The 18001-nt window shown below is 37.2% G+C and overlaps 4 protein-coding genes across 5 annotated transcripts; 2 read left to right on the top strand and 2 right to left on the bottom strand.

The window, feature by feature from the left end:
* Positions 1 to 3084: 3084 nt before the first annotated feature.
* On the top strand, positions 3085 to 6610 carry LOC109152705 (serine/threonine-protein kinase EDR1). The gene is made up of 14 exons (XM_019300357.1): positions 3085 to 3440; positions 3519 to 3903; positions 3997 to 4050; positions 4161 to 4413; positions 4632 to 4672; positions 4749 to 4817; positions 4896 to 4996; positions 5107 to 5185; positions 5280 to 5378; positions 5462 to 5530; positions 5631 to 5680; positions 5779 to 5860; positions 5980 to 6074; positions 6184 to 6610. The coding sequence occupies exons 1-14, from the start codon at positions 3130 to 3132 to the stop codon at positions 6284 to 6286; spliced, it is 1791 nt and encodes a 596-aa protein (XP_019155902.1). The 5' UTR covers positions 3085 to 3129; the 3' UTR covers positions 6287 to 6610.
* Positions 6611 to 8912: 2302 nt separating this feature from the next.
* Positions 8913 to 12328, top strand: LOC109152819 (E3 ubiquitin-protein ligase At1g12760-like). Of its 2 annotated transcripts, none has more exons than XM_019300476.1 (5): positions 8913 to 9613; positions 10530 to 10652; positions 10752 to 10884; positions 11661 to 11840; positions 11919 to 12328. In XM_019300476.1, the coding sequence occupies exons 1-5, from the start codon at positions 9105 to 9107 to the stop codon at positions 12090 to 12092; spliced, it is 1119 nt and encodes a 372-aa protein (XP_019156021.1). In that variant the 5' UTR covers positions 8913 to 9104; the 3' UTR covers positions 12093 to 12328. The 2 variants fall into 2 exon arrangements, with proteins under 2 accessions (XP_019156021.1, XP_019156022.1); XM_019300477.1 differs by having other exon boundaries at positions 8914 to 9613; positions 11667 to 11840; positions 11919 to 12289.
* On the bottom strand, positions 12306 to 13797 carry LOC109152823 (heat stress transcription factor B-2b-like). The gene is made up of 2 exons (XM_019300481.1): positions 13293 to 13797; positions 12306 to 13202 (listed from the first exon to the last, which is right to left on the bottom strand). Exons 1-2 carry the CDS (start codon positions 13539 to 13541, stop codon positions 12603 to 12605), a joined length of 849 nt encoding a protein of 282 aa, XP_019156026.1. The 5' UTR covers positions 13542 to 13797; the 3' UTR covers positions 12306 to 12602.
* A 296-nt stretch (positions 13798 to 14093) lies between these two features.
* On the bottom strand, positions 14094 to 16750 carry LOC109152821 (bifunctional UDP-glucose 4-epimerase and UDP-xylose 4-epimerase 1-like). The gene is made up of 9 exons (XM_019300478.1): positions 16345 to 16750; positions 15950 to 15999; positions 15678 to 15813; positions 15396 to 15497; positions 15080 to 15307; positions 14907 to 14988; positions 14717 to 14799; positions 14520 to 14611; positions 14094 to 14395 (listed from the first exon to the last, which is right to left on the bottom strand). The coding sequence occupies exons 1-9, from the start codon at positions 16540 to 16542 to the stop codon at positions 14311 to 14313; spliced, it is 1056 nt and encodes a 351-aa protein (XP_019156023.1). The 5' UTR covers positions 16543 to 16750; the 3' UTR covers positions 14094 to 14310.
* Positions 16751 to 18001: the final 1251 nt, after the last annotated feature.

Genomic DNA, 18001 nt, shown 5'->3' with positions numbered 1-18001 from the left:
CATTCAGATTTATCAATTGATTATATTCACTACATTGTCTATTATCTTTTTTTTTTTTGTGCACTATTTTTTAATTAAATATCAAAGTTATAATACAAGTAATGTTATATGTTTATTTACCAAGTATTTTATTAATACCATGAAAATTTTTAAAAAATATAATTAATAAAGCAATTATATTAACTACTTGAGGGATTTGTTGACAAAGAAAGTATTCAAATCACACAACAAATTGAAGTGAGAACTACGTCACGATGTCCTTGTTTGACAATCAGCAGTTAGCGGTTAGCGTTAGCGGATTTGACCAGCGAATTATATCAACGGTTGGTAAAAAGATATTTGAATTATAATATTTGCGGTGAAAGTTGCGGATAAATTAAAAGAGAAGAGAAAAAAGTTTTAATTGAAAAGGGTAAATTATGTCATTTCTTTAAAATAATAAGGATAAAGATGGAAAAAAGTTAGGAAGCTAGGAACTTATTTTGAAACACTACCTAAAGTAGCGTTCCAAAATAAGCTCTTATTTTAAGCTAGAAGCTTATTTTATGAACATTACAAAACATAGTTTATAGCTTATTAGTAGCTTAAAATAAGCTATAAGCTCCTAAATAAGCTCTGCCAAACAGAGCGACCACACATATATATAGTCATATGAGTCCAATTTGTATTCTCTGCCACCCAAATTACCAGTAATTTCATCTCACAAACATCAATATTGAATAATTGCTTAAATATATATATATATATATATATATATATTGAAATATTATTAATTACACATCATAATATTTAATTTAATATTTTAATTAATTAGAGTTTGAATTAAAATATTATTAATTACACATCATAAATGAGGTTTGACCAAGTGGTGCAAATAGCAAAATGAACCCTTATTTAGCTATTTACACCACCTATTAATTATTAAAAGTTTCCACCTTTTTATAACTTCAAAATACTTTATACCTACTTTTGGTCAAAGGGTGGTGCAAATAGCAACACCCATGTAGAATCCTATTATTAGTTGACTGCTTTGAAATTTGAACCATTATGAATTTCAGTTATTTTCTTCATGTTCTTTGTGCCAATTTTAAAGTAGGAACATTGTCACGCGATTCATCAACGATTTGAACTCATTCGACAAATTTTTAAATTCAATTAAATTATTACTTTATTAGTAAGTTGAGTTTTAATCAAAGTAACGTACGAATATTAAGTTCAGGTTCCTTAATATAGTGTTCCAAGTTGAAAAGGAAAATTGATAATAATTGTGAAAATATGATTGCAACGTTTTTTTTCTTAATTTGATTTTATTTGTTTAACTTTTACAAATATAAAACTGATATTGATTATTAAATTTTTTTTGTTATGTGTATGTTCACATAGAATCCTAAACATATTATATATATATATATATATATATATATATATATATATATAAACATAAAAATTATGGACCATCCAAAATTATAAACATATATATTGAAGAAGTGATTCCAAAGCTTATGATTAAAGAAGAAAGAATAAGGGGGTGGAAAAGCGCAAGTGTCCAGCCAGCTCAACGTGTGTGTGAGTCAGCAGAACCAACGTCCCGCCGCCTGGATACACCACGTGGCAAATGGTCATCTTTGAATTTATAAATTATTATAATTGATGGGGTAGGGGATTTTCCTATAATATACTAATGTTTTAGGTGGTAGGGGATAGATAGCTAATTTTTTAGGTGATAGTCTCCTCAGCTTGTGTCTGATTGATTAAGGAAGAAAGAGTTACTATTTGATTTAGTACTTCGATTATTAAGATTTCACCACTTTAATTCTTGATTTTAAAATTTGTTCAATTTTATTCTCAATTATATAATTTTTAATCAAAATAATGATCTTATTGAGGATTATTTTTACAGAGAATTCATATCTTCTACTATATGGACTATTCCTTTCACACATCATTGTAGAACACTAGAATGTATTATTAGGAGCAACAAAAACCACGAGTTTCAACATAGTACTACGTATTCCTTTGGTGAATATGTTAGTGGTCCAAATGAATGAGAATTGTTGATCCAAATTGTGAGTGGGCTTAGCTTGTGACCCTAATCCACAACAATCTGTACTGCTGGCTGGGCAAGTGGGCAGCTAAAACAAATAACTGAAATTTGTGTTAGATTTCATTTCGATCAGGATGTACGTCATCTTGTTTTGGTGCGGCAGATCAGATCTGACATCCTTAATCCTTATCTTCGATCATTATTTTATCCAAATTCCAATTTCAACGTCACACACACACATCATTTTTATCTCATCTCGATCTGCATCTAACCTGCATGCGCTTCTTCTTTCACATATACCTTTCACTTCATCGTAAACCTCTCTCTCTCTCTCTCTCTATATATATATATATATATATAGTGAGAGAGAGGAGAGAGGATATCCGTGCCGTCACTCATGAACATGCTGCATGTATGCACCCCAACAAATTAACTGAAACAAAACCACTATATTTAAACACTTCCAAGTTTGAGTTGTTAATTAATCAAATAATAAAATAGTAAGTCAATAAATAAAAAATGTACACTGCAACGTATAGTTCATCTCACCACCATAATCCAAAATTTATAATAATAATAATTGCACCAACCAAAATCATTCTTGTCCACCAATCATTGCGCAAACAAAATCATACTCTTTTTTTTATTATTATGATTTCTTCCTTGCTTAACAAAGGAAAATCACTATAATATTTGTGGTCAAATAAAGTTTTATTTAAAGTAATGTTTTTCAATTGATCAATTATTAAAACTAATAGTCGGTTTTTCAAAACAAAAAAAAAAAAACTAATAGTCGGCACAATATTACTTTTTAAAACCTCAATTATTTTACAATATTTATCTAAATTTTCAGCAATTTCTTTATTTTGACGTGTTTATCACCCGAACACGTGGCCACACCTGTTTGATCCTTACCACCCGCAAGCCGACACGTGGCGGGGACGATAGTTCCACAAAGATATTTTTTTTAGGAAAAAAAAAAAAAAAAGTGTCAAAATTTTATGTCGTGAAAGCAATATCTTGGCCACCTCCGTGAGAAAGTGCATGCAACCTTTGCACAACCACCGCCTCCGTGTGCCACCACCATGGATGGCGAAGCCGGCCAGGGTTCAGAGACGAGTGTGTATGCAGCGCTGGCGGAGCGGTGCCGGAGTCTGGAGGCGAGCCTGGCGAGCCTCCAGCAACAGTTCGATGTGCTGTTGCGAGAACAGAGTAGTACGAGCTGTCAGGACTCCGGACAAGAGGTGGCGTCGGATTCCGGTGACTTGACGTCATATCCCGGCTGGGGTTACGTCCCCGGAGCATTCTTTCACGGGAGTCCGTACAAGAACGTATTAGAATACATGGGGAATGCAGTTCACGTTAGCAGACCTGCTACTGATGAGATCATCTACTGGTAATTATTATTTGATTAATAGCTTTTATGGTTTTGCCCCACTAATTAATTTCACTTGAATGAATTTATTGGTTACAGGAACAGATCTGCTGAAAAACTGTACGGATATAAAGATGATGAAGCAATTGGAAAGAGTGGCACAGAACTGCTTATTGACAGAGAGCATCAGGAATGGGTTGCATCCATATCGAGGTCAGGGAAGCCATGGTCGGGGCAAATACCCTGCAAGAAAAGGTCTGGTCAGAGCTTCATGGCAATGGTGACCAAGAATCCATTGTATGAGGATGAAGAGCTTGTAGGTGTCATCACTGTTTCAAGTGATGCAGCTTTATTCAATAGCATAAGATTGAGAAATAATCTTAGATCATATGATAATGGCCAAGCTGGGATAATAAGGACAATATATCCAAAAAGGTTCCAATGGCGTCCATGCCCCTTTATTGCACCTTCTGTATCCAATCTGGTGTTCATTCTACACTCTCATATCCCATTTTTATTTGATTTGATTAGTTTTTAGTGGAAGGTTTTTACTCAATTTTCTGGATTGATTAATCAGGCCACCAAAGTTTTTTCAATGAAACATGGAGATGAAGCATGCAGCAATGAACCTGTAAGTATTGGAGAAAAGAGAAAAAGTATTGATGTGATCTGTGAAGAAGAAAATGATTTAGGATCCAAATTATATTTTTCTAATCCACATGTATGTTTGGGACATTGTAGGCAGCAAAGGTTTTGTCAAAGCTGAATATTGCAGGAATGGTAAAACTGGGGAAGAACAAGTTTGGAAAGAATAATCAGCCAAATGGTTGCAGTTCAGCATCCATTGAAGTAGATGAGATATGTTCTCCAGAGACTTCACAGGCTGTTAATAATGGAAATACACAGGGAGAAACTGAGCCAGAGCCAAATAGGATTATTGCAAAATATGAAATTAATTGGGAAGATATAAGATTGAAGGAGGAAATTGGGCAAGGTTAGTTGAAGCAAATTAAAGACCTCATTAATGTTTTTGTCTGTTTTTTGCATGTTCCTTAAAGTAACATGCATCAACCTTAGCTTGAATGCATCATTATATTAACAGAAAAACATTATCTGAACTACAGACTTTAAGTTTACCCTGCGCTATTCTATTAGAATCAGCTTCCATATCATCTTACATAATCACTTCAATGCAATTTTTTTCCATTTCAGGTTCATTCGCCAATGTGTATCGTGGAATCTGGAATGGATCAGTATGTATTCTGGTCCCAAATTTGGACAGTCATCATACATTTGAATACTCATTCCTTTCTTTGCTTCTGGTTTCAGGATGTTGCTGTTAAGGTTTATTTTGGAAACGAATACAGCGAGAGGACCTTGCTTGACTACAAGAAAGAGGTTTGTGGTTGTGGCGGTTAAGTAGTTATATATTATCTGAAATTGTCACAAAAAGTTCTGTCTCTGATCGATTTGCAGATTGACATAATGAAAAGACTTAGACATCCAAATGTACTGCTGTTTATGGGGGCGGTTTCTTCACAAGAGAAACTAGCCCTTATAACTGAATACTTGCCCAGGTAATCCAACATTATATTATATTCCTTCCATATGAAAAGTTGTTGTTGACAAAAAAGGTTTAGGGTAATATAAGCTGGATTAATATAAATGTTGTTCATTACCTATCCAGGGGAAGTCTGTTTAAAACGCTTCACAAGAGCAGCCAACAATTGGATACTAGACGGCGTTTAAGGATGGCCCTGGACGTGGTACATTATTATTGTTTAGTTTGAAGTTGCTGATTTCTAGCTATTTGCTATGATGTTTTATATATGGTGTTTGAGTCTCAATTTCATAATGCAGGCTAGAGGTATGAATTATTTGCACTGTAGGAATCCGCCCATAGTACATAGAGACCTGAAATCTTCGAATTTACTGGTTGATAAGAGCTGGACAGTGAAGGTATATTACTGTGTAATGAAATGGGCCTTCAAATTTAAGGTTTGTGGGTTGAGTAAACTAATATCTGCATTGGTTTTTGTCAGGTTGGGGATTTTGGGCTTTCAAGACTGAAATATGCAACACTTCTAACAGCCAAATCTGGGGGAGGAACTGTAATAATGTTTGACTCTTTCATTATATATGTATAGCTCTTTAATTACTTCAAGTTTGTATATTGTGTGTGTTAATTAAGTTATAACCATTGCATGGCAGCCCCAGTGGATGGCTCCTGAAGTCCTTCGCAATGAACCTTCAACTGAAAAGTAATGTCTAGAGGCCGAGCTTTATATTGTCTGTCTAGGTTGTGACTCTATATATCTCAGTTTTGGTGATTTGTTGTTGTGGTTGTGGTGCTGGGCAGGTCGGATGTGTTCAGTTTTGGTGTGATTTTGTGGGAATTGATGACAGAATTGATACCTTGGAGCGACCTCAATTCCTTACAGGTATGGATACCTCAATTGTTGGCTGGCCTGTTAGTTGGATATACTTACACGTACTAGGGAACTAAACTAATATATAGCCTATCTTCATCACTTGCATTATATCATGGATGTGGTTAAAGGTGGTGGGAGTTGTTGGGTTCATGGACCGCAGACTGGAGCTTCCAGAAAACATTGATCCTAGGGTGTCTTCCATCATTCTCGATTGCTGGCAAAGGTAGGTTTCTGTCTTTCCTTATTATCCTCTTAAGTCTTAACATCCTTTTTCTCTAACCTTTAATTTGCTTCCTTCTTGCTCAAATAAATGTGTTTAAATATATTTGCAGCAACCCAGAAGATCGGCCTTCGTTTCACAACATCATTCTGAGGGTGGTGGATGCGATTCAGCAGGCATGTGGCAGGATTGGAAGAACTAACTCAGATCCTTGATCTTTTTTTTTTTTTTTTTTTTTTAATACATACACAAGAAACACAGACAAGGCGGCATGGGACAACAACCTAGTATTTGTACTTATGTTGTTGCCTCATGCCTGCCTTTCTAACTAAGAATTAAGAAACTCACAAAACCAATGGCTGTCAAGCTAAGCTGCCATTTTAATTTGTGTCTTTGTTAGTATTTCTTTAGCTAGGTTACAATGTAATCTGATCTGGTCTTTAATTTTCCAGGCACCAATGCCCGCAGCCCAAAGTTATAATCCAATCAGAAAACCATACTGATTATATTACAATATAATGCAATTGAATTTTCTGCAAGTCCATTGCAAACAGGTCTACAATATAATATTTCTACAGCTAGCAATCTATCTTTTTTGTTCCAACCATATATATACATGTATACAAAGTAATATTACTGATGATCAATCGAGTTTGGTCCATAATAAATCATCAGAAAGCAGGAAAAGTTGTGGATGTCAACTATATTGTTGCAGTGCCATATATGTTGAAGTTGATAATGGCATCAGCTGCAATGAGCATTTGCATTAATCTGTCCTCTGAACAGCATCACAAATCCCACACTATGAATCTACACCGCACCCACCATTTGAATAAACCAAGCTAGCTAGTGTACGTTTATACCAGGAAGCAAGCTAAGCTAGCTATAATATAATGCCCAGGGTAACATACATATACATACAATACAATACAAGAGGAAAGGGAAACAGCTAGTATGCTCGAGTATAAAAAGAATCTAACTAATAATAATAATAATAATTATACGGCAATCCAGTCAGCAAAAATTGAAAGTTAACCCTTTAATTGCTTTTTTTTGGAGAGTTATTTGAGTTCGGTGACTTTTGTTTCCCAAATAGTTCAGTGGCTTATTTATACTTTATACATAAAAAAAAAATCCCCATGCAATCATTGATTTTTTTCAGATTTATGGGACCCACCAAGGAAGCAAAAAAGGGAGGAAAGAGGCCCTGGTGCATCGTCATAATTAGTGAACAAGTGTAAGCTTTGCTGCCTGACAGTATGGAGTACTGACCAAAATAAATATCGCCTGGTTTGCGTAAAGTGAACCACAACGCCCAGCTAAACCCGTGCAGCTCGGTTTTCTTTATTATAATTATTTTTTGTTTTTTAGATTTATCTTTTCATTTTTTCTCTTCTCTCACATTTTTTTTTTCTAGTCATACCTACAAAAAATGCTCAAAATCTACAACTATTAGGTATACTAAGCCACTTCATACTATTCTTTTTTTAATTAATAAATAGTGACATGACTTATGCCATGTCACTTTAAAAGAAGTAAAATTTGAAAGATGAGGATGTAAAATACTAGGTGTACTCTCACTCTATACTCCTGACTTTTATTTTTTATTTTTTATTTTATTAGGAAGGGGGAAACCCAAAGAAAGCAAAACAAGTTACTGTGCATTATACATGAAATGCCAAGATGGAAAACCAGCAATGTCGTCCTCAAGAAAACTCAAAATATCTTCCACTGGCGAATTTAAAATGTGCACTCCAGGGGGAAGTTCTTGGGGAAAAAAACACAAGATGATCTGCGACGTAGTTCTGCTCTCTGGCGATTGCTGTAGCCTGCCAACTCTCGAGACGTCGGAGTTCTTTCTTGCAGGCTTCAAGAATATTATGAGCCGCAGTGCGAGGAAGGCCACTCCCTTTGATATAGTTAATGGCGTTCGAGGAATCATTTTCAATGATCAGATTATTACAGCTCTTGGATACTGCTAATTGAATACCCTCTAGTATAGTCCATGCTTCAGCTTCGAAAGGAGTGTAGTTACCTATATTGAAAGCGAATCCTTGATACTAATTTCTGGAGCCTCACTCTATACTCCTGACTCTCACTCTACGAAAAATCTTAAAATAGACTAAAATTGAAACATTTTTAATAATAATGGATGTAATGTGACAAAAATAATTATGATAGACTAAAATTAGAAAATCACATATAACAATAGGATCAAAAATGAAATTTAGTCTAATAATAATAAAAAGGAATAAGGTTCAAATTGGCCACTGAACGTAACCTGAAAGTGCAATTAGGCCACTGAACGAAAAAAAAGTGCAATTAGGTCACTGAACACTCCAAAAATGTGCAATTTCACTTGATAGCAGGTTACCCTCAATTTTAGCAGGTTATTTGCTTACGTGGCAGCTGAGTTGGCATTTTTAATAAATTTTAGTTAATTTTTAATAAATTTTAATAATAAATTTTTATTAAAAAAATTTTAAAAAAAATAAAAACGACTTTATTTTATTTTTTATTTAATTTTTTATAAAATTTATTATTAAAATTAATTATTAAAAATTATTTAAAAATTATTAAAAATGCCAACTAAGCTGCCACGTAAGCAGGTAACCTGCTAAAATTGATGGTAACCTGCTATCCGGTAAAATTGCATAAGTTTGGAGAGTTCAGTGGCCTAATTACACATTTTTTAAGTATTCAATAGTCTAATTGCACTTTTTTTTCGTTCAGTGGCCTAATTGCATTTTCAGGTTACGTTCAGTGGCCAATTTGAACCTTAATGTTGAATGCACAATTTGGATCCTAAGTTATCACTATTAAAGGCAACTTGATCTGGAACAGTGACGTAGTGTTTGCTATCTGTGTGTCGTTGTTCATTTCAGCCCTCATTTTCATATCCGAAACAATCTTGCAATCTCCTTGTTCCCTGCGACCATGGAGTAGTTGGCTACTGTACGGCCTACTCCACTGGATCATAATCTTTCCATTCTTGTTGTACTGCATTTTACTGTATCCAAAATTCGCCTGAAAATGTTTTCACCTACTTACACCAACTCACCTTTAATGACTCCCGCCGCTGCCGATGGCTATGCCGGAACCCGCCCATCACTGCGCCGACACAGCATCCGCGACGTCGTCTGGGTTCTCCGGCGAGCCGGCAGTCGCGGGATGGTGATGCGGGAGCCGTCGGCGCTGGTGCGCCAGGCTGCGGCGGAGCAGATGGACGAGCGGCAGAGCGATTGGGCGTACTCGAAGCCCGTCGTCATTCTCGACCTCGTTTGGAACTTGGCGTTCGTGCTGATTGCCGCCGCGGTGCTGGTGTTGAGCCGGGATGAGCAGCCGGAATTGCCGCTCAGGCTTTGGATTGTAGGGTACGCATTGCAGTGTGTGCTGCACGCGGTGTCTGTTTCTCTGGAGTATCGCAAGAGGAGGCGGCGGAGATGGCAATCGGCGGATGAGGCGTTTGGTAGAGGCGGCGAGGGTTTGAACTCTTCTACTGGTTATGTCACTTTGGCCCAATTCTCTCAGGAGGAAACTAGGTCAAGTTCAAACCCTTTACTTCTCTTTACCTATAATTCTGCAATTTCATTTTGTTTGATGAAGCTATTTATACCCAAATGTGCTTGATTTGGAATGGGAATTTGTCAAATCATTTTGTTTATTGCTAATTCTAGCTAGGGTTCTATTGCACACCTGGGGTAAAAACAACAAAACAGCAGAAAGGGGTAGAGAAGAAGAAGAAAAATTAGGGTTCGAGAAAAAAGGATAAGATTAGGGCTTTTGATTTTTGTCAAATGTCTGAAAGCCTGAAAAACAAAACATAGCTAATATATACAACTAGGCTAATACATCCAAAAGATCCATAACCAACTCCACGATTCGCGCTTCTGCAAAATTCCAGCTGCACACTTCAACGACGTCGTCTGAGGTTTGCTTGCAACTGCTTCCAACGGCCATCTCCAACGACGCCGTTCCATCCTTTTATTCCAACGGTTCCAACGGCTAACATCAAACACTGTCGTTTAGATAAGTGGCTGCTCATCCTTACTGCAAACGGTGTCGTATTGGCCCCTCGACTTATTTCCCATACTTAGCCCATGCAATTGATTTCTCACCTGATCCTTAATTCTTCTTCCAGCATTCCCTTCCTCATTTCCCATGTTTAAGATCATCACAGGTTCCAACTTCCAAGTAAAATCATTGCATATTCTTGTTATAGAAATTAAAAAAAAAAAAAAATGAATAATGGATTAATGTCATCTAATATATGCCAACTTCTTTTGGAGGATCTTAAACTTTCTTGCTTCTTTTCCTTTGAAATGTTACATGCGCTTTGTGTAATGTTATACAAATGCACTTGTCTATGTCTCTATCAGAGTTGTATCAGCACTTGAAACTAAATTTCTCCCATTATTTGAACTTTATGGCTCACTGGTGATTTGTTTCAACTTTCAGTACTGTGGCGAAGTATTTAGAATCCATAAATACGATGTTTTCGTTTGTATGGTGGATTATTGGGTTCTATTGGGCTTCTGTTGGCGGACAACCAATGGCGCAAGACTCCCCTCAGTTATACTGGTTTGTGAGGATACTTGTATTTCATTAAAGGCCCGAGTAATTTTCAACTTAAATAACATCCGTGGTTAACATAATCTCTCTTGCTTGCTCGCGGTGCAGGGCTTCCATCATCTTCTTGGCTTTTGATGTCTTCTTTGTGGTTTTCTGCATCATTTTGGCATGTGTAATTGGTCTTGGAATATGCTGTTGCCTGCCTTGTATTCTTGCAGTCTTGTATGCTGTAGCTGATCAGGTAATCAATCCCCAGCACAATCATTTCCTTAAATCTCCTTTCTATATGTGACTTGGTCGAATTTAGGTTATTTCCTTTGGAGAAAAGGGTTAAATAGACTCTCGAACTTTAGCTTAAAAGTCAATTAGGCCCCTAAACTTTTTAAAGGTTCAATTACACCCATCAACAATTCATTTAAGTGCAATGAAGCCCAAAAACAAGTTAATGACCTGCTATCACAGGTCATTAGGGTTCAGGCCACCTTCCGGCGAATTTTCCGGCAAAATTTTCGACAAAAGAAGTGACCGGCGAAATTTTCGGCAAATCTGGGTCAGTTGCTGGTCACCTCTTTTTTGTCGGAAAATTCGTCGGAAGGTGGCCTGAACCCTAATGACCTGTGATAGCAGGTCATTAACTTGTTTTTGGGCTTCATTGCACCTAAATGAATTGTTGATGGGTGTAATTGAACCTTTAAAAAGTTTAGGAGCCTAATTGACTTTTAAGCTAAAGTTCGAGGGCCTATTTGACCCTTTTCCCTTTCCTTTGTATATATGTCGGCAATGTTAAAAAATCGCTAGGCGCCTGGGGACCGCCTAGGAGGCCGACCGCTTAGCGCCTAGGCGCGATTTTTGCAACATTGTATGATGTCGGCTTCTAGGACACACAATGGATGTTGGAGGAAGAATAAGTAGACAACAGACAAAGCCAGTTTCTTAATATGGTCTTGTATATAATATATTCTCGACAGTATGCATCTGAGTGTATATCAGCTCAGATCCATGTTCGTGTGTTAATTGGTGCAGGATGGAGCAGACCAAGAAGACATCGAACGACTCTCGAAATATACATTTACAAGAACCATTAGTTTCGAGAATGGTGATGGCGAGGAGGCACACGGAAGTATTGCAGGAGTGATGACCTTATGTGGGGTGGACGTGGCCATGGGGATGGCGCACCAACTATCAGTGGACGATGCAGTATGTCCTCCGTCATCTTCTTCCTTTTTCATCTCCGTTTTTGTTGTTTTCCTTCATTCTTTTCCCTTCATTTTGCAGGAGTGCTGCATATGTCTGTGTGCGTACGAGGATGGAGCTGAACTTCGACAACTTCCCTGTGGTCACCATTTTCATTGTGCTTGTGCGGATAAGTGGCTGCAGATTAACGCCACATGTCCCCTTTGCAAGAACAGTATCATCAAGGGTAGCTACCACACAAGTGGAGAGGTTTAATCTTTATGGTTTCTTGTTCCTTAATGCTGTTGTTTGAATTGCCCCCAGGCAACCTTTTGTTTCACTGTATCACCGTGTAGTGTAGATATTGTGTTCACCAACTATATAAACCTCTATGTATGTATGTATGTGTATATGTGTATTGGCATTCAGAACATGCTGATCATAGCATTGTTGTTGTCGTCCTGTTTTTGTAATTGGTAATTGGCAATATCAATGAATCTCTGTTTACAAAATCAGTATTGCCACAACTTTTTTATTTTTAATACAAGGGAGAGTAAGATAAACTCAGAAATTACAGATCTGTCACGGTGGCTAGGCCATGAGAAAGGGCGGAGCCACCGCGCGGGAGGGGTTCAAAGTGGATCTCTAATACTCAACAGGATAGATCACATCTCAATTAGTCTTGCAATCTTCTTTTTTCCCAGATTTCACACTTTGTCAAGTCTGACGAAGAATCCGGCGGCTCACATTTCACCGGCTGTCTTTCATCGTCCTCGCTTGTTGTCCTTATGCGCTTGGCGCCAATCGAGACGCCGAACTGCGCTTGGCGCCAATCGAGACGCCGAACAGCCTCGGGCTTAGTGTTGTCGTAGTAACGCCGTGGCCTCCTTCCGCTTCGGCGCCGCTGCATTCGCGCTCCTCCGAATCCTGCCGCCCTGGGAGCAAATCTAATACCTGTCCTTCCGGCGAACCGGTTGGCGTTTCCACGGCGTAATTGGACATCAAGTTGCATACGTTCTTACACAAACCTCTCAACCGATTCAATTCCTGAGTCAGCTGCGCGTTCTCTTTTCTCAACCTGTCATTCTCCTCCAAAATTTCCGGCGTCGTCGTGTACGTTGTAGGACGTAATACCACGGCGGTGGCAGTGGCGGCCGGCGACGAGTTGGACGACAAAACTTGCTCGTCTGCGGAATTCGTTGGAGAAACGGCTTTCAGAGCCGATGCCACTGCGAGCGTCACCACCTGTGCATTTGGAAGAATCGGTGTCGAATTCGCGGCTGCTGACATTTTCCGGCGTTGAATATCACGCAGAAGTCGTTTCTCACCTCTGCGGAAGGAGTCGTTTGCAAATTCCCACCGATCGGGCACCACTTTTCTGAATCCCTATAAAATAAAATTCCCAACAAAAAACATGAATCATTATAAGCGCGTTAATTCATAATGGAATACTATGATTATGATGATTAATCTTACATAAGTGTTGAGCTGTCGAACGAAGCTAGAGAAATTATTGTGCTTGAAGTATTTAGGAAGCAACTCCGTTGCGAACTCCGCTGGTTTCCACACAATAAATGCAGTTCCATCTTCATTCCACGAAATCAAATTGTCAACGTCCGGATCATCCACGAGCTGATACGTTTTGGTCAAAAACGGCGTCGGAATAGATCTCTGAGACTCACCCGCCGTCGTCTCACCGCTTTGCTCAACCGGAGACGGACCCATAACGTCCGCTTGCTTCAGATCCAAACCGTAAAAAGAAAAAGAAAAAAAATGTTTCTTCAGACCTGTCGGCCAAAAAACAAATGAAAGGAATCTAGTGTAGGAAGTATAGAAGAAGAGGGTGGTTTCTAGAAAGTTCTGGGGGAAGGGAAGAGGAGAGGAGAATGATGGAATCCAGGCAGGCAAGAAGGAAGGTTAGGATTTAGGAAATGGTGGAAAATGAGGGAAATCGGAGCGGGTGGGGACTCGGTTTTTGATTAAAGAAGGCGCGAGAAGGTGGCGTTTCCAGAAGTTTCTCAAATTTCCGTTGGAAGGTTTCGAGAAACGGCACGTGTCGGAGTGTATGTGGAACCATAATCCAAGGTTGAAGATAAGGATGCTACAACACTAAAGATAGATGGACGGTTTGGAAGTTAAATTCGCCGCACACTGTTTAGCTTTTCTTTTTTGATTCGCAAAATAACACTTTTTTTAACCAAACATTTTAATACATTAATAATTTTTAATATAATATTATAACGAAATTCATACTTACTCTATAATAATAATAATGTATTGAGAAAACTGAGAATGAATTTGAGTTTGATGATTTTGTTGTTGTATGAAAATAAGTCTAATTAGAAGAGTTGCAAATAAATATAAAGGAGATGACAACAAATTACAGCTTGCTTGCTTGCTTGCAGACATACAAACACACGGCATATGTTTCTTTCTAAGACAGATGTTATTACTAGTTTTAGTATAGTATAGGCAGCCCTTCAAGCTTCAAGCTTCAAGGTTGAGACTGGTATCCCCAGGGGTTCTGAGATCCCCATTTCCACTGGTCTCTGCACATCTCATCTATGCCATTCTTCGCCCTGCCAACAACACATATATAATTCGATCTTAAGGTTAATGTGTGTGGAAACTTTTGATAAGTGTCAAAGATGCATCGGAAGGGTTTTGGGGATAGGGGTTGGGTTCGATCAACTTCTGACTTACTTCCAACCAAGCTCTTTCTCAGCCTTCTGGGTTGATGCATAGACGGCTGTTGCATCCCCTGCTCTTCTCGGGCATAGTTTGATCGGAATTTTCTGAAAATTAAACAACTCTTTAGTACAGTTAGAGCCTACATAAACATAATGAATAATGTGGTTTACCCATAGACAGATGAGAGGAAGAGAGACAGAGAGACAGACCTTCCCAGAAGCTTTTTCAAAGGCAGCTACCATTTCCAGGACAGATGTTCCCTCACCAGTTCCCAAGTTGTAGGCAACACAACCTTAACACACACACACACACACATTTGTTTGTCTTATGTCAGTCAGAACTCAGAAGAAGAGAAATTATAATAGCATTCATTGTTCAGAAAAGATGATGCTGACCGACCTATATTATCTTGTTTGAGAAGTTTATGAAGCGCAACAACATGGCCATCTGCTAAATCCATAACATGGATATAGTCTCGTATCTGTCACATTATTATTAAAAATCAATCACATTGTTTGGCAATCCTCAAATAACATTCAAATTTATGGTTAAAGCAAACAGTGCGTGCTTACTGCAGTGCCATCAGGGGTGGGATAATCGTAACCATAAACATTTAACTCCGGCAATCGCCCAACAGCTACTTGTTGGATGTAAGGCATGAGATTGTTGGGAATGCCTATTGGATCTTCCCCAAGTTTTCCGCTCGGATGAGCACCAACAGGATTGAAATATCTCAGCAAAATTATTCTCCATTCAGGATCCGCCTTTTGAATATCCCGAGCAATCTCTTCAAGAACCAGCTAGTTACACAAACACACAAACACATTATTTCCTCACAATCTCAAACCCATTCATTCAACACCAAATAATATTCAAACGTACAATTACCTTGGTACGACCATAAGGGTTCATAGCCTTCAATTGAAAATCCTCTACACATGGAATCTTCTCAGGCTGACCGTAGACTGTTGCTGAAGACGAGAAAACCAACTGCATATATAACCACGTACGCTTGTTTTATTAAAAGAATCAAACCCAAACATAAACAGGGGTGATGGGAATATGGGATGGAATTAATCAGATGATTAGTAAAGATTCTCAGAATAGAATATTGATGGATTCAAACACACAACTTTAGAATATCAGAAAGCATACAAGAGAGGAACAAACCTTCTTACAATTATACTTTTCCATTACTGAATATAAGGTTATTGATCCAATTAGGTTGTTATCGAAATAACGAAATGGATGAGCAACACTCTCTCCAACAGCTTTAAGCCCAGCAAAATGGACAACAGCATCAAACCTAAACATTAGCAAAGCACCACAGTACTATATATTATTCAAACTAAATGCAGCATCGTATCAAATCAGAAGTTGATTCCAAAACAAACAACATTCAAGAAAAATATAAAGCCTTAGCCTCAGCTCACACCACATACTTTGTCTGAGAAAACAACTTCTCCAAATCATCCTTGTTTCTGATATCACCCTGCAAGGCACCAATCAATAAAACAGATCAAATAGGGTTCCTAAACTTGACAGCAAACTGAAAATCAAAGTAGAATGGATACACAATCCAAGCACATCACACATAATTGGCAAAGAATTAATCAAAATTAGCCATGAAATCACTTCTTTTGAATATCTGCAACCCAACCATGCAACTATGCAACAGAAAAGACACTACAAGATTCTGAGACCATTGAAAGTTTGAATCTTTCAAGCCTGCCCTCAGCTCAATCAAAGATCCCAAGAACAAAAGATTCCCATACTTTATTGTGTTTGGAATTTGCTAAATAATTAATGGGAATTTAGATGAGGTAAAAGAGTGTACCAAACAGAAATGAAGATTCTGGGAGAGCTGGGGTCCAACCAACTCTCTGACCCTTTGAACAGCTTCTTCTACAGCGTTGTGAAGATTATCAATGATCCAAACTATGAAGCCTTCATCAAGAAGCTGAACCACGGTGTGGGTACCTATGAACCCAGCCCCACCAGTCACCAAAATCGTTTCTTGCCGACCCATCACCATTCTCGTTTCTTTTTCTGCGAATTCACCTTTCTAATCTAATCTAATCACTATACGGAGTGTGCGGCTACTTCATGTACTTATAGAGATCGAGTGATTGTGTATGGGGTTGGGACCGCAGTAATTTAACGGTGGACGGAAAGTTTGTGAGATATGGGTAAGTTTTGCACTTTTGCTATGAGAGAGAGAGAGAGAGAGAGAGAGAGAGAGAGAGATAATTGGAAAGGCAGAATTTGAGCATATCAAGGGAGACTGTTTCAGTGGATAACCAGAAACGCTGGTGAAAAACAAGAGACCCAAAAACAAACAGCAAAAAAAGAAAAATAAATAAACATTAATTTCGTGCGTGTTATGCGCATGAAGTAAGATGATTCATGATCTTGCTTCAGGATCTTTTGTAGATTAGGTGCATACCACATTTATAATTTGTACTAACATTTTTTTTTTTTTTTGTGACAATAGTAAAAAATATAACGAAAGTTATAACGATAATAGTTTATTTATTCAAAATATTCAATCATAAATTCAGCTAACGAGATTATACTTAGTGACCGATTATAACACATCAACGTATTTATATCATTACTAATTTTAATTTTTTGTGTATAGCTGTTCTTTCACTTATCACTATATTTAATCTTTTGACAGTCATTTGAAATATGGTAACAAACAAAGTAATTTCTATATTTGATTTCCTAAATTAATATAAATTGTTTTGTCTTCTCGTCGTAAGATGTATTCTTGCTGTGTTTCCTAATTTGGGATGATTTATGCTTTTTTAAAATTTGAATTTAATATAATTTTAGAAATTAGATAATGAAATTATGTTTTTATCGTGTCTCAAAGATAGAAAATCTAAAAGATGAAAAGTTAATAAAAATTAATACTTAAAAAATAGGTTTTTTTCACTATATTTAGTCTCAAATGGTCATTTGAAATATGGTAAAAAAAAAAAAGTAATTTAATTTCTATATTTGATTTCCTAAATTAATCTAAATTGTTGTAACTGTCTTCTCATCCTAAAATGTGTTCTCGTTGTGTTTCTTAATTTGGGATGATTTATGCTTTTTTTAAAATTTGAATTTGATATAATTTAAGAAATTAGATAATGAAATTATGGTTTTGTGCTTTTGTCGTGCCTCAATGATAGAAAATCTAGAAGATGGAAAGTTAATAAAAAGTAAATAGTTAAAAGAAAAAAAAATTATTGATTTTAAAATTGAGAATCAAAAGTGATATTACAATATCGTAAATAGTTAAATGGTTGTGTTTTTTTTTTTTTTTTTTTTTTTTTTTTCCTTTCAAAAAAAAAAAAAAAAAAAAAATTTGTTTTGAAAAAAAAAAAAAGTACGTAGCATTTATTCGTACTCCGTATATGATTCCAAGGAGGATTGGATTTGCAGGTGGGAGCGGAAAGAGATGAGGATGAAGTGATGAAGGTTGGAGTTGCCAATCTGCCAAC

Source organism: Ipomoea nil, unplaced genomic scaffold (genome assembly GCF_001879475.1).
Source record: "Ipomoea nil cultivar Tokyo-kokei standard unplaced genomic scaffold, Asagao_1.1 scaffold2480, whole genome shotgun sequence".
Classification (NCBI taxonomy): Eukaryota; Viridiplantae; Streptophyta; class Magnoliopsida; order Solanales; family Convolvulaceae; genus Ipomoea; species Ipomoea nil.
Note: the sequence above shows the minus strand (reverse complement) of the source record. Positions and strands in the feature narration are given on the sequence as shown.